The sequence below is a fragment of the Piliocolobus tephrosceles genome, chromosome 15 (assembly GCF_002776525.5).
Source record: "Piliocolobus tephrosceles isolate RC106 chromosome 15, ASM277652v3, whole genome shotgun sequence".
NCBI classification, from domain to species: Eukaryota; Metazoa; Chordata; class Mammalia; order Primates; family Cercopithecidae; genus Piliocolobus; species Piliocolobus tephrosceles.
In genome coordinates, this window is record NC_045448.1 from 101,743,960 (window position 1) to 101,759,002 (window position 15,043).

The 15,043-nt window shown below is 37.5% G+C and overlaps 1 protein-coding gene across 2 annotated transcripts in view; it reads right to left on the minus strand.

Moving 5' to 3' along the window:
* The window catches only part of TMEM182 (transmembrane protein 182), an 88,155-nt gene that overhangs the window by 43,196 nt on the left and 29,916 nt on the right, over positions 1-15,043 (minus strand). Inside the window, exons 1-3 of one of the 2 annotated variants that reach the window (XM_023211322.2) lie at positions 13,616-13,933; positions 13,278-13,377; positions 11,541-11,639 (exon numbers count right to left, since the gene is read on the minus strand). In XM_023211322.2, the coding sequence (XP_023067090.1) occupies positions 11,541-11,639; positions 13,278-13,377; positions 13,616-13,747 (331 nt within the window). In that variant the 5' untranslated portion in view covers positions 13,748-13,933. Of the gene's footprint in view, positions 1-11,540; positions 11,640-13,277; positions 13,378-13,615; positions 13,934-15,043 lie in introns of those variants that run through there. The other variant, XM_023211323.2, reaches the window with a different exon arrangement.

Below are 15,043 nucleotides of genomic sequence, written 5' to 3' on the forward strand. Positions count from 1 at the left end.
GAAAAGAAAAGAAAAGAAAAGAAAAGAAAAGAAAAGAAAAGAAAAGAAAAGAAAAAGACCTAAGAAATGTTGAACAGCCCTTAAACATGACACTGAATGCATGCACTATTTTAAAAAATCATTAAACTGAATTTTACCAACATTCACCACTTTTATTCTGCAAAAGTTCCTGTTAAGGTGATGAAAAGCCACGCTGTATAATGATATAAGGAGAGAAAATTGCAAATCACATAACTGAAAAGAATTCATATCTAGACTATATAAAGCACTCTCAAAACTCTATGTAAAAGTAAACTAATCCAATGAGAAAATGAGTAAAAGATATGAAATTTCACTGATAAGGATATACAGATGGCAGCTAAGAACACAAAAAGATGTTTCACATCATTAGATATTAAGGAAACGTAAGTTAAAACCAAATTGAGATATCACTACATAGCTATAAGAATGGCTAAAGTAAAAAACTTTGGGACAAAAAAATAAAAAGTTTAATTTAAAAAAATAAAGTGAAAAACTAGCGTCAATTGGAAAACCTGGTAAGGATACAGAGAACCTAAATCTCTCATACATTGTCAGTGGGGATGTAAAGCGGTACAGCTACTCTGCAAAATAGTTTGGCAGTTTTTTAAAAACCTATACATTAACTTACCGTATGACTCAGCAATTGTACTTCTGGGCATTCATCCTGGGTAAATGTAAAATTATGTCCATACAAAAGCCGGACACAATCTTTATAACAGTCCCAACTGGAAATAACCAAAATGCCCTACAACAGGTGAATGGTTAAACAAACTACTTAGCAATAAATAGAAATGACTATTGATGCATGCCACAACTTGGATGGATCGCAAGGGTATAAGTTTAGAAAAAAGCCAGTCTCAAAAGGTCACATACTGTACGATTTCATTTCTATAACATTCTCAAATGACAAAATGATAGACATGGATAACAGATTAGTGGTTGCAGAAGGTGAGAAATGGCTGGGGAAGTGACTATGAGAGGTAACATGAGGGAGATCTTTGTGTGGATGAAATAGTTCTGCATCATTTTAGGGGTAGTGATCTCACATGAATCTACACATGAGATAAATGACACAGAACTACATACACGCATGGTACCCATGTCAGTTTCCTGGTGTGGATATTGCATTATAGCGATGTAACCGATGAAGGAAACCAGGAGAGTGGGGCATGGGGTCCTCTGTACTATTTTTGCAACCACCCATAAATGTGTATTATTTCAAAATGGCCGGGCACGGTGGCACACGCCCGCAATCCCAGCACTTTAGAAGGCTGAAGCAGGTGGATCACCTGTGGTCAGGAGTTTGAGACCAGGCTGTGAACATGGCAAAATCCCATCTCTACTGAAAATACAAACAAAACAACAAAAAAATTAGCCAGCCATCACAGTGGCATGCACCTATAATCCCAGCTACTTGGGAGGCTGAAGCAGGAGAATTACTTGAACCCGGGAGGCAGAGGTGCAGTGAGCCAAGATAGCGCCATTGCACTCCAGCCTGGGCTACAGAGTGAGACTCTGTCTCAAAAAAAACAAAAAAAAACAAAAAAAAAAAAAAAAAAAGAAAGAAAGAAAGAAAGAAAGAAAGAAAGAAAGAAAGGAAGGAAAGTTTAAAAAACATCACAGAGTGTACAGAATCTGTAAAGATACATATGGACATATTTATGGTAGAAAGTATATGATGTTTGGAATCTACTTTAAAATAATTCAGTGTGGATTTATTTACATAGATTTATATAGATGTATAAATAAGATATGTTGATAATTATTAAATTTGTGTGATGGTAACATATAAGTTCCTTATACTCTTTACTTCTGTGAAAATTTAAAAATTTCTAAAATGAAATAGTTTTTTAAAAAGTCTAAAATTAAAAAAAATTCCAGAACTGATATTTTAAAGTACACAGCAGTCCATACAAACACAGTTTTTTTGGTGTTTTATTTTGTTTTGTTTTTTACAGGTGATGTCCATTTGATAGATTCCCTTATAGTGGTTAAATAATTTTAATAGGACTATGTTAGAATGAATCACATTTTTACCACCTAATATCCTGGTCCTAGTCATCCGGAATACATCAAGTCTCCTAACTGGACTCTCTGATCCCTCCCTTGCCTTTCCATAGGCTGCTAATGATACAACGAGCTGGAGAGGTTATTGTATAACATGTCACATTGGAAGCACTCATTAGTTCCTCCTCTCATCTCATTCAGAGAATGAGCTGATGTCTTTTCAATAGCTCCCCAGTTGCCTCTCTGACCATGTCTTCTATGCTCCCCTCACTTGCTCTTCACCAGCTGTCCACCTTTTCCTCTGTTGTTGTCACCCATCAAGTATGCCCTGACCTCTGAGCCTTTGCATCTGATGTTCCCTCTGTCTTGAACACCCTTCTTCTCACTGCATGGCTCGCTCCCTTGCTTTCTTCTGGTTTCCACTCCAGTGTCAGAGATGTGCTTTCCTCTGGCCACATTACGGAGTTCTTATTTATGTCCATCCCCTTTGTCTCCAGCCCTGTCCATGTCTTAGGTTTCTCCAGAGCACGTGTCATCTTGTAACTACTGTGTAATCCGCCAAGCTATGTTGCTTCATCTGACTCCCCTCACCCAACCCAAATGTCAGCCCCATGAGGGCAGGAACTTTTATCCTTTTTTTTTTTTTTTTTTTTTTGACTACTGTTCCTCAGAACCTAAAATAAGTGTCTGGCATATATAGTATGTGCTCAAAAAATATCTGTTGAGTACATTTTAATCACAATTACCAGCTAAAGAGTGGCATATCTTGGTCAGTACAGATGACATAATATTAACTACCATGTACTAGGATGACAGTGATAATGACCAATAATGAACATGTGTCTATGAAGCACTAACTCTTGGCTGGGAAGTCTGCCAAATGCCTTATGTGGCCACACACACAGATACACAAACACACACACACACACACACACACACATACACACCCTTCAGACAGCAGAAAGTGTTTGGAGAAGCTATGATGAATTTATGTGCCCCAGTGATGTCTTATTTTTGGTGCTCTAAACTGGTGTATCATCATAAGAATAGCTGGCATTTATTGAATACCAACTACATAGCAACGACTCTGCCAAGCATTTATATTATGATATCTTTTCATTTTGAAAACAACTGTGTGAGGTTGAAACTATTCTTATCTCCCTTTTACAAACCAGTTTGTGGAGATTAAGAAGCCTGCCTGAGTGCTCTTAGCCAAAGTGATGGCACCAGGTGAGGAATGCAGACCGGAAGCCCAGCTTGTACCCCCGTAGAACCCTTACCATGAGCCAGTCCCTGTGCTAAACCCTCTGCAGCACCTATCTAGTCTCTGAAAGAAGGACTAGAGGAGCTTCCAAAACAGCTCATCGGATGGCAGGACCCACATTCAACCTAGGGACGTCTACCTCAACACAAACCTCACCTGTTGATGAGGCCTCCTTGGTCACCCTACTTAGCGTGGAAGTCCCTGCACACACACACACCCCTCGCATCTTTTACTTTCTTCCAAGTGCTTGACTGACTGTTTATTTTAGCCTCCCCACTATAATTAAAGTCCCATGAGGGCAAGAACGTAGAGCTGATTCTGAAGCATCCAGAACAGTGCTTAGTATACAGCAGGCACTCAAAAATTGCTTTCCCCTGGTTCTAGTTGATGTTTTCTCCTACGGAAAGGTCCCAAGTTTCAGGCAGAAGCAATAACGCTTCAAGATAAGAGAGGCCCAGACAGCTCCTTGCTCCTCTGGGGTTTGAATACCCTGCATGAAAGAAGGCAGTGGAAGGAAGCTATTCTTGTGTGGTGTTCGGGCCTAGACCTGGAGCCGAGCACAAGGTATAAGCAGTATAAGTATAATTTCAAAGAAGACCCTGAGCCTGGCTTAGAAGTTTTGGGACTAAATGTCTAGATGGCCTCAGTGATTCTCATTAGAGGGTGATTTTGTGCCCAACCACACCTAGGACGCCTCGCAATGTCTGGAGGCATTTTTAGGTATCATAACTGGGATCTATTGGGTAGAGGCAAGGGGTGCTACCAAATATCCCACAATACACAGGACAGTCCCACAACAAAGAATTATCTGGCCCACAATGCCCAAAGTGCCAAGGATGAGAAATCCTGTTGTACACATCAGGAGTTCCTAGCGTGAGAGGAGATTTCTGCTTCTGAGTGTGGCAGGCATTTTCAGGGATCATGGCACCTCTATGCAGGTGGAAGCTTGTCCTTTGCCAAGGGAACCCAGGCCATGCTGCTGGGATAATCACAGGTCTTGTTTTCAGGAAGCAATTGCCTCCCATTATTGCAGGGATATTACATAAATTGCCAACCAATTCTGAGAAGCCCACAGATAAATTGTACAGAACACAAAATGGCACCCTCTGAAAAAAAGTGATTTTTAAGGACAGCCTTGATGTTGTGCCTTAGAACTTTCAAGCCAACTCTATCCTCAAGAGCTAGGGCATGTGGAAGCCCAGTGAGCCACCCTGGGAGCAGCCCCAAGCCTGCAGGCAATGGAGCCTGGGCTGGGGTCCCAGATGAAAGTCAGCTGTTATTCAGGAACTGCAGCCACTCCTGTAATGTGACACTGTGCCTGTGGTCATGGCTGTGTGATCCCAAATGTCTGAACGAATACCGGGAAATTAAGTTGATGTTAGGCATTTCCAAATATCTAAGTACTTGACACTTACGGGAAAAGGAGACTAAATTGCATTTTCCATTAAATTTTGTGGTGTGTAGTTTTTTCCAGCTAACTAAAATAGAGTGGAAGTATCTGGAACGATTTGCTGTATTTAGGACAATGTCCAGAATCACCATATACGAACACCCAAAACACTGATAAATAAGACCCAGCTACAACAGAGTAATCGATCTGTAAGCCGGGGTGGGGGCTGAGGTGGGGGTATCTCAGTGAGATTAGATACCTACAACAGGTTGATGTGCCTCCTAAATTATTTAAGAATTTACATTTATATAAACTCTAGCCTCAAATCTTAATTCTTCCTGGGCTGTTTCAAACTGTCAAATGTCAGGATATTCATGTTTGTATTTTATTTTGCCTTGTATGGTAAAGCAAGTTGTTGTGTGCGGATGTGGCTGTCTGTATAAGGACTCTGTACCCTCCACCATGCTGTGCTCTGTTGGTGGCTATTCCAAGCTGCAGTGTTGGCTGGTTGAAAAGGTCTCTACTTCCTCACTGCTCACTCCCCAAGCATCCTAGCGTGTGGTTTCCACATTCCCATCATTCTGATACCACCTCTTTGTGAGATCACCGCTGTCTGACCTCTCTTCCTGTGAGAAGAGAAGAAAGGAGGAAGCCTGAGGTAGGGTTTGGCTCTCAGGAGGATCCTCAGGTGACAAAATGTGCAGGAAAATGGAATGGGATCCCTGAGGGAGGAAGGCCATTGTAGAGTCAAGAGGAAGGAGTCCTCAGGTCCTACCTAAGAGAATGGGCAGTGAACTGGGGTGGGATACACAGCAGATGATCTGGAAGTCTTTGGTGGATTTAGGATAGAAGTAGGTGCCTAGAACAAGGAGCCTTTAATGGGTGTCTGTAGCTGAGCCCTTGGTGAAGACGGAGTTACTAGGCCCCAAGAACTTTTACATCATTGGCTTATGACCCAATTCCTTCCTGCCTGCTTCTCATGTACATTCATTCTGCGTTTGACATTGAAGACCACTGCCTCCTTCCCAAGAAAATGCACCAGAATGCTCACTGACTTGTTACTTAATGCTTCTTTCTCTCCCTCATGTGTGGGCTGTCTTTCTTCTTCCCTTCTTCCCCTATGAATAATTGATATTTTACTGTCTTCTTTCCTATGATTGTTTTCCTTAAAGATTATATTTGATATCAAAAACCACCTCTGCAATTTCTCATCAATATCAACTATGATAATTAATGACTTTCAGGAAAACCAGTTTTGCATATCAAGTTACTTGCTGAATTATTACAAACTGTTACTCCACCATCAACTCAAATTTAATACGTCTAAACCAAAGTAAATCGCCATGCTCTACTTCAAAACATGCCCCCTCTTAACCCTCAGATTTCTGTCCACCTTACCAAATTTTCTTAGTTGAAGGTAATTCACAGTTTAGTACCAGTTGGCAAGCAATTTTATGGTATGGCACAATAACAATGTCAAAGAAAACTCATTCCTATGTTTTGATTCACTATTCACACTTCTGGAAATACAACCCAAAGAATAAATACAAATTATTAAAAAAGTGCTACATACATAGAATTATTTCTGATGTCGAGGTAGCAACTAACATGTTTAAAATTTGAGAAATCACTAAGTAAATACATGGGGAAATGTGTGCTAACATAAAAATAGAAAAGCAAGATGGACGTGTATTTATGATGATTAAAACAGAATATAATATGCATATAAAAGGATTAAAAACCCACTAAAATAATACTTATTGTTTGAAGGTACATGTCCACATTACTTTTTACTGTATGTTATTTAAACTGAATTACACCTATTTGAAAAGGAAACTTCTTCGTCATCCTTGATCCCTCCAGCTCTTTTTTGTTTGGCTACCAATTTTACATGTGAACTCCTCACATATCAATTATATTCTTTATTTCCTTTCCATTTTTATGGTCCCACCTTTGTTCAACCCCTGATGATACTGATTCACTGAATGATTTTGACTTTCATTCACTCCCAGGCTTTCTCCATTTCCCTTCTATGTTGCTAGACAGCCCAAAACAATGTGTACCAACCAGAGGGATACGTGACATTGTTCTGATGAATAAAACATGGGCAGAAACTGACTGTTAAATTCTAAGAGCACTTCCACTTTCTTCAGAATGAAAGAGCATGAAGGTGACTCCAAGGATGGTAGAAGAAACAGTTGACAGAGCCTGGGTTCCTGACAGCATCATTGTGGAAGGTGCTTCTGACCCTCTTGTTCCAGGAGAAAAATAACCTTTTGAGCTACAGTTTGTTTTCTGTTACTTGCAGCCTAATGCATTGCCAACTAACATCTTGCCTCACTTGTAGCCTCCCTGCTTGTAGCCTCACATCATTCACTTCAGCTTACACTTTTATAAGGGTGAAAGAAGACCAGAAAATAGTACTAGATAAATAAACATTGACAATAAAAGCAAAAGACAGCTGGTAGGTGAAAACCACGTGGAAGACCAAACATTACAAAAAGCATGCAAAATAACAAAAAAATTTTTGAGCTGGACTCTTGCTCTGTTGCTGAGGCTGGAGTGCAGGGGCATGATCTCAGCTCATTGCAACCTCTGCCTCCCAGGTTCAAGCAATTCTCATGCCTCAGCCTCCTGAGTAGTAGGGATTGCAGGTGTGCACCACCCTGCCTGGCTAATTTTGTGTGTGTGTGTGGTTTTTTTTTTTTTTTTTTTTTTTTTTTTTTAGTAGAGATAGGATTTCACCATGTTGGCCAGGTTGGTCTCTAACTGACCTCAAGTGATCTGCCCATCTCAGCCTTCCAAAGTGCTGGGATTACAGGCGTGAGCCACCATGTCTGGCCAAACAATTTTTTTAAAAAAAAATTTAAAATTTTTAAAGTGTAGGTCAATTTAGTAAAAGGCTAAAGAAATTCTGCACATCAATAGTGACTTAGGGCATCAGTATTAATACCACAGTACAGTGTAATAATGAAGTCTCCCCAAAACACGCATTCAGCTTTTGGTCCACAGTGGATACAATAGAGAGCCAAACATACAAGACCCCCACTCTCATGGAGCTTAGGATTGAACTGGAAAGAAAGTACATGAACAAGGTAATTACATGAGTAAATAGTTTAAAACTGTGCTACGAATTATCAGATTAAAGACTGGGTTTTATAAAGGAGAGCATGGCCCAGCACAGGTACCAGTAGGCTAGGGGGCAGGTAAGGAAGTCTTCCTTGGGAAACTGAGGTTTGAACTGGCTGGAGAGATAAACGTGCTCTGTTAGAAAAATGAACAGAGGAGGAGGAAGGAAGAGAGGAACAGCGTTTGGGGAAGTTCAGGGCATATACACAGGTCCTGGGGCAAGGGGACAGATACTGAGACGGACGACCTTAAAGAAGGTCAGATAGCTCACCCCTGTAAGTATATATTTGTTCCCACTCATCAAGAAAAGCTGAAACTGTGTTCATTGCATTCTGCTTCAGAAGAAATTAAAAGTATGCAATTGAGTTTATAAACATTTCCACTTGGAAAAATAAAATCAAACTAGTTTATTGCTGAAAACAGTAACTGTAATTTTGCACAAAGTCATTCTAGACATATTTTTAAGCATCTAGTAATTACCAGGAACTATGCTTTGGAGAGCTCGAATACATAATGTAGGAAGTGAGGTAAACAAACAATTGCAGTTAAGCATAATGAGCACTGATAGAGGGGTCATCAAAGGCTATGGGGACACTGAGAAAGCAAAAAATTAATTCACTCTGGGTAGAATTGTCTTGAAAATTCATTTCTGTTCAGTACATCATTGCCAAATGATGCCAAGCAAGTGAACTGTGACTGAATGTAAACATGAAACAAACCAGAAAATCTAGACTCTTGACAAGTCTCCAAAGGTAACAGAATTGTTTAATGGACTTAGAAGTACACAAGCCTACCTCAAAAGCAATTCTGCGAATCAGACCACCCTCACTAGGCTTGGCCAGTCATTCAAATAACTAGATTTGAGGATAACTGAATTTCAGAATATGTATTTGAGATTCTTTTAAGTGAAAGAAAACACTGAATTAGGCCTGATTATACACACAAGTCAGGTTCGAATATAAAGGTAGAAAGAGCCAATGGAAGTTTAATTTGTTATTTTGTAAAGATACAAATAAAAGACTTATATCTTTTAATAGTATGCACTACAATTAGCCTTTTCATTCGTTGCAGTTTATTTGATTATCGATAAAACAAAAGCCAGACTTGGTTCTTTGCACTGGTTCTGCCAATAAGCAGCTGTATGAAGACAGAATCACATGATTTCTCTAATTCCCAGTCTCCTTATTATAAAAGGATAATTTCATTGGTAGTGTCCTATAATTCTAAAATTGTTACTCCAGAAAAATCATATACCCACTATATTATTTTCACTGAATTCAATGTTGGCTAACTGCAATTGTAAAAGCTCAGGACACTACAAAGCCATTTCACCAACACTTTGCCAGGCCACAATACATCAGAATTTATAAATGATACTTTCAATTTACCAAAAGCGACCTGGCAAGTATCTGATGTTGGGTAATTGTGAAGCTACATGAAACTTAATAGTGATTCTCAAGTGTAGTGAAGGATATGTAGTCTCATTAACTAGGAAACCATACTGAAAAGTCAGGTAAAAAGCTTCCGATGAAATCTATACCTTTCTCTTGGATACAGGAAAGAAACAAACAAAAAAAACCCCACAAATTTAACAAATGTAATATCAAATTTCCTTGTACATGATGATGATGATGAATGAAACTTGGGTATAGCATTTCTGTTATAGAACACATCTTTGCACGTCTCAATCATTTTTACCTAAAGTGATTGACAAAGTTTCTGAAAGTAAATGAGTTCCAGTATGTGTGCCAATGAGGAATTTGATAATTTAAAAAAATTGGATTTGGTTTTGTCACCAGATCAAAAAAGTGACACATTAATTAAATGCAGTGCTACATAATAATTCTAAGTGTAATTGCAGTATAATTTTTCTGACACGTATTTACAAGCCATCTCCATCATAATTATTACGCACAGATTACGTTACTTTGTTTCTCAAGTTCTCCACTATCTCCCTGAAGCAAAGGCTTTTCAAATATGTGATCATTTTAAAATATACGGTGCCTACAATACATATCTTATCACAGGACCTCATTATATGCATAACAACAATACTAATATTTATGCTGATACCTAACGTTCTGGAAAGCCAACCTTGTATTACTTTTCAGTTCATTTTATAAAAGTAAGAATGTTGGGGAAGGAGCATCGTTTTGTAACTTGTCTGTAAAACAAAAGAGTTTCTCCTATTCTTTCCTATGCCATCCATCTCTTCTCTTACTACTGACAGGTGGGCTTGTATACTTCTAAGTCCATTCCACATGACACCAAGGTTTTGACAAATGTGAGTGAGGTGCCTTCTGCAGCTTTTAATGGGAAGGAGCATCCATACCACACATGTTTTCAAGGAAAGTGGCTCCAGTCCTTCGAACCCAAGGAACCTTGGTGGACAAGCACAGCTGCAGGTCAGCTCACCTCTTTCCCTGTCCAGATCTCATACTCTCTTTATAAGTGTCCTATTCATGATGTAATACAAGCAAATGCTACATTCTTTGACAAAATCAAAACAAAATTATAATGTATAGAATTACATATTTAACAGAAAGATGAAAAATAGTTACATATAAAGATGTGTTGAGTTCTGTGATGCTTACTGTCATATATCCACTAGGTTGGATTATGGTGCCAAGTTGTTGGGTAAAATAATAGCTTAATATTGCTGTAAAGGTATTTTTAGATGCAATTAGCATTTATAATTCCTTGACTTTGAGTACAGTAGATTACCCCCTACCCCATACTATGAGTGGGCCTCATCCAATCAGCTGAAGATCTAAAGAGAAAAAACAGGTTTCTTGAGGAAGAAGAAAGTCAGCTTCCAGACTGCAGAAGAAAAATTCTACTAGAGTCTCCAGCCTTCAGACTGGAGACTACAGCATCAGCTCTGACCTGAATCTCCAGCCTGCCAATTGCCCTGCAGACTTCGGAATTACCAGGCCTCATAATCACTCTCTCTCACTCTGTGTGTGTGTGTATGTGTACATGCATATGTATATACCTATATGTGTGTATACAATATATATTTATGTGTTCTATTGTTTCTCTTTTTTCTGGAGAACCTTGACTAATATTAATTTATTGAGAACATTAAATATAATAGCTATTCTTTTTGAAAAACACTTTTCTGTTCTATATATGACATTGATAGTCTGTACCAACCCTGAGCAAGTTATTACAAATTTCATGTTCTTAATGTGATTTTAAGTTAATGATATCTGTCTGTCTTTCTCCTGTGGGATATTACACACACAGAGTTCAGTCATTTTGTATGAATACAGTAGCGTAACTATATATTTACATCATATATATGTGTTATATACGTATTATATATATTTATCTGTTATATTCTCATGTGTAACGCTTACAAAAAAGTTTTAGAAGTATGATGTATATTACAATATTTTCAACTGTAGGACTCATTTTAGGTCTGTTAAAACCTTAAGAAGCAGTTCTTCTTAATAAATATTACTATCTTCATATGGGAAAGCACATTTAAAAATACTTCAATAGGCAGCTAGTAAATTACAATGACTTGACTTTTAGATCAAAGTTATGTTCTTTAAAATTATAAATGGCACATTAAAAATAACATTTTTTAATCTAACAGATATCAAAAAAGTTGAAATTACAGGTCTTAAATTGCTTTTTAATTGCTGTCAACAATTTTGATCTGGGCATCCTTCAGAAAGATAAAACCCTTTCAGAGGTAGGCTGAGGACAGAAGGTACTTACTAACTGCAGAGTCATAGGAGGTCGAGTTGTGCTCGCCTCTCATGAAGGGGTATGGAGACAGGTAAGCATGTGTGCAGTTCTTGGATGGTGGCTGATTGGCTAGGAAGGAGAGCAAAAAAATGGCACCTGTTATTGAAAACCTCAGTGATGACTCATCCTTAATGGAACAGAAATACAGAGCACAAGGGTCACACAAGCAAAATAAAACTACTGGTTCCATCAGCAAATTCAGAGAATTGTTGTGAGGAGGGCCTTCTAGGAAACTCGTATCAAGATGCACATGAGACTTGGAAGGTGGATTCATCCAGAACATCTAGCTACATGACATAATTCAATGGAATAAATGCAAATGCCCTTTATATCACCTTGCGATTTAAGGTACCACATTTCATCTATTTTCACATACTCTTCAGTACCTAACAGTGTCTAGCACACAGTAGGGATTAAAAAATAATTGTTTTAAAAATCTAATAAACTTAAGTTTAACCTTGATTAGTTCAAATTAATAAAAAAAATTTCTTCTATATCCATTTTATTTTAGGGAAGAATGCAAATGATGAGTTATACAATACTTCAAATAAATTTTTAATATTTGAAAACATCACAAGAAGGTACTTTTAAGTTGTCTGAAAACTTAAAATTTTTGTATGTACACTTTAAGGTGGACTGAAATATTGAAATATTCTTTCTTTCTCAAAGTCTTTGGCAAAATCTTCCTCTTGCACAGTCTGACTTACTTTCCTTTACCAAAGTCTAAATCATTTCCACTGGCAAGTTGTATGCTTATTCTCCTGCCCCTAAATCCACTGTAAGATAGTCTATCAGGTACTTGCCTCAAAAGGCGGCTTCATCACTACTTTGTTCCTTATGTATGCCAGCTTACCACCAGCTTGCTTAAGTTTTCAGGGACCTCCTATTTTTATTAAATATTCTATAATCCTGACTATTATGTATATACCATACTTTGATTTTTGATAAGAAGACTAATAATTTCAATTCTCAATAAGCTTTAGGCTAATAAACAGCTCTTTCATTGTTGAATACAATGAAATAAGTGCTAGCTATTTTCAATAAATGGATTTTCAAAGATTAATTCAATATAAAAAACACAACTGAAGGAATGCATTATAGTTTTTAAAAGTTACGCTACCTTAAAAAGTGACTTTAAAGTTTCAATGAGAACACAAACATCAAAAGCAAGGCATTTCTTGATAGTGCCAACAAACTTGGTTAAAGCTCAAATAATATAAGCTTTCATCTGCCATTGCTGGTAATTATCATTTTTTTTAAAAAAGATACTGTTAACTTTGAAGCTATGAATATAAAATAATACATCTCTATTTATGGATTTTTACATTTGAGATTTCAAGGGCTGATAGCAAAAACATCTCATTTATTTGCAACATAGTATTCACAGACACTTGAAAAAATGCTATAGACAATACCTTTTCTGTTTGTTTGAGTTAGTGTATTCTAAATAGGAGCAGAGAAACACTGGATAATTCAGTTTTGCCATAAATATTCAGACTCCTGTTTTATGCTAAAAGATAAAATAATTATTCCTATAGCCATGTCTACTTACTGAAAAGGAATCTCTACATGATGAACCTTTTAAAGACATCTAATTGAGATTCTGTAACTCACAATCCAGTCCTCTAAAAGTGACATATACTATGTAAGAAATTGTTCATTTTTATTTTAAAGACAAGAGGGAAAATAAAGCTAAATTGTACTTACTGTACCAGAACTTCCAAATACTGGAGTCATTCTCTTCCACAATCCCATGAAACCAACACCTCCAGAAGAATCCTTCATGGTGAAAAGTGACGTTCTCTATCTGAACAGAACAAAATGAAGTAACTTGCCATCAGTACAAGAAATATAATCAAAATCATTACAGCCAGGAAATTTTTAAGGACATGTATTTTATCCCAAATAACAAAGCTCCGTAGCTTTCTACATATCTCTTCTATGAAGAAATAAGACACTCCACTACTACTCTCTGATTTCAAGAGCATACATAAGACTATCTTCATAACTACCATGTGCATCACTATTTTGAAAAAGAGACTCACATTCTGTTCACCTGAACATCTCCCCACTTCAGTTGCAAGAAGCCAATAATCCGATCCAAAAGCCACCAAAAAGAGTAACACCCCCAAAGCACCAAAGAGAGCTCCGAAGAAGATAGCGATATTTAGTCTCATTTTCAATTCACTGGTTTCCTTCTAAATAAAATACGAAATTTTAAAATGGTAAGACACCTAGTTTCTCAGAAAAAATGGTAAAAAAAAAAAAAAAGAATAATATTTTTGAGTCAGCAGAATCTTCTTGAGAAGGCTGTCCTAGCTCATGTTTTGGTGGCTTCTCACTCACGCCCCGCCGGCAGATTCATATCCCCTTTGCTCTGCCCTGGAGGGACTCCAGCCCAGCAGCTGAGAATTGCTGGCTATTTTAAGATAGTGATTGAGGCGCTGTCTTTCTCCCATGGGGATCAAAAAATAGCTGACCTTCTCCTGACTATAGAGAGAAGTATCAGGAGCTGGCTCAGATGATCATTATTGCTGTTGGGTAATCCACAGAAGTAGAAAGAAGATGGAATGGCTATGAAGTCATTGAAAGCATTGGTCCCAAATCTTAAGTGTCTGAACAAGCTCCTCTTAGTCTAGAATGCCCATTACCATTCCAAAGACACTGAAGACTCTCTTTGAAGATACATAAATCACAGATATAAAGAACCACTAAGACCGATCTTGAATACAATTGAAGTTGTAATTAACTTAATTCCTTTTGGATTTTTTTTTTTTTTTGTGGTAGAAAATATGTTTTTGGTCAAATAGTCTAACATAACACAGTACAGTTCAGGTTTATAATCTAAACATTCAGATGTATACTTAAAAGGTCAAGAATGTTCATGGTAAGGTAATTCTTGAAAAAGTATAAAGAAGAGCTTTTACGCAGCATACACTAGTGACAAAAAAACAATACTTTCTGCAGCAGTCTCATGAATCTTAAACAAGTTATTCCAAATAATCATCCCCAAAGTGGACTGATGAAAAAAGTCTCAAAAATGTATTATTTCCTGAATTAAGATGAAATAACCCTATCTACTTCTTTTCCTTCATTTAAAAATCCCTCAAAATATGAATCATACTTAATACCCACACAGACCACCTAATAGCAATGAATCTACACTTTCTTCAAGCCTTGACTCTTTAAAGCTTATTTGTTCATTTTGTTTTAATGTCTCATACGCCAGAGAAGAGTATTTTTCTAAGTATTTGTGTGCATTTAAAATCTTGCACCGTTCCTTTGGTCATTGTTTTTATATTCTCAACAATAATCGGGACCACTTCACCTGCCAAGGGGGCATCTCAACTCTACCAGCTTTCTTCACCCCTTCCTTTTTGTGGCATGGGATAGATCCTTACAATGGATTTTGTGAGAACAAAACGATCTTCAATTAAGATGAAGGGCCCTGTTAGACTGTAGCTATATGCAAT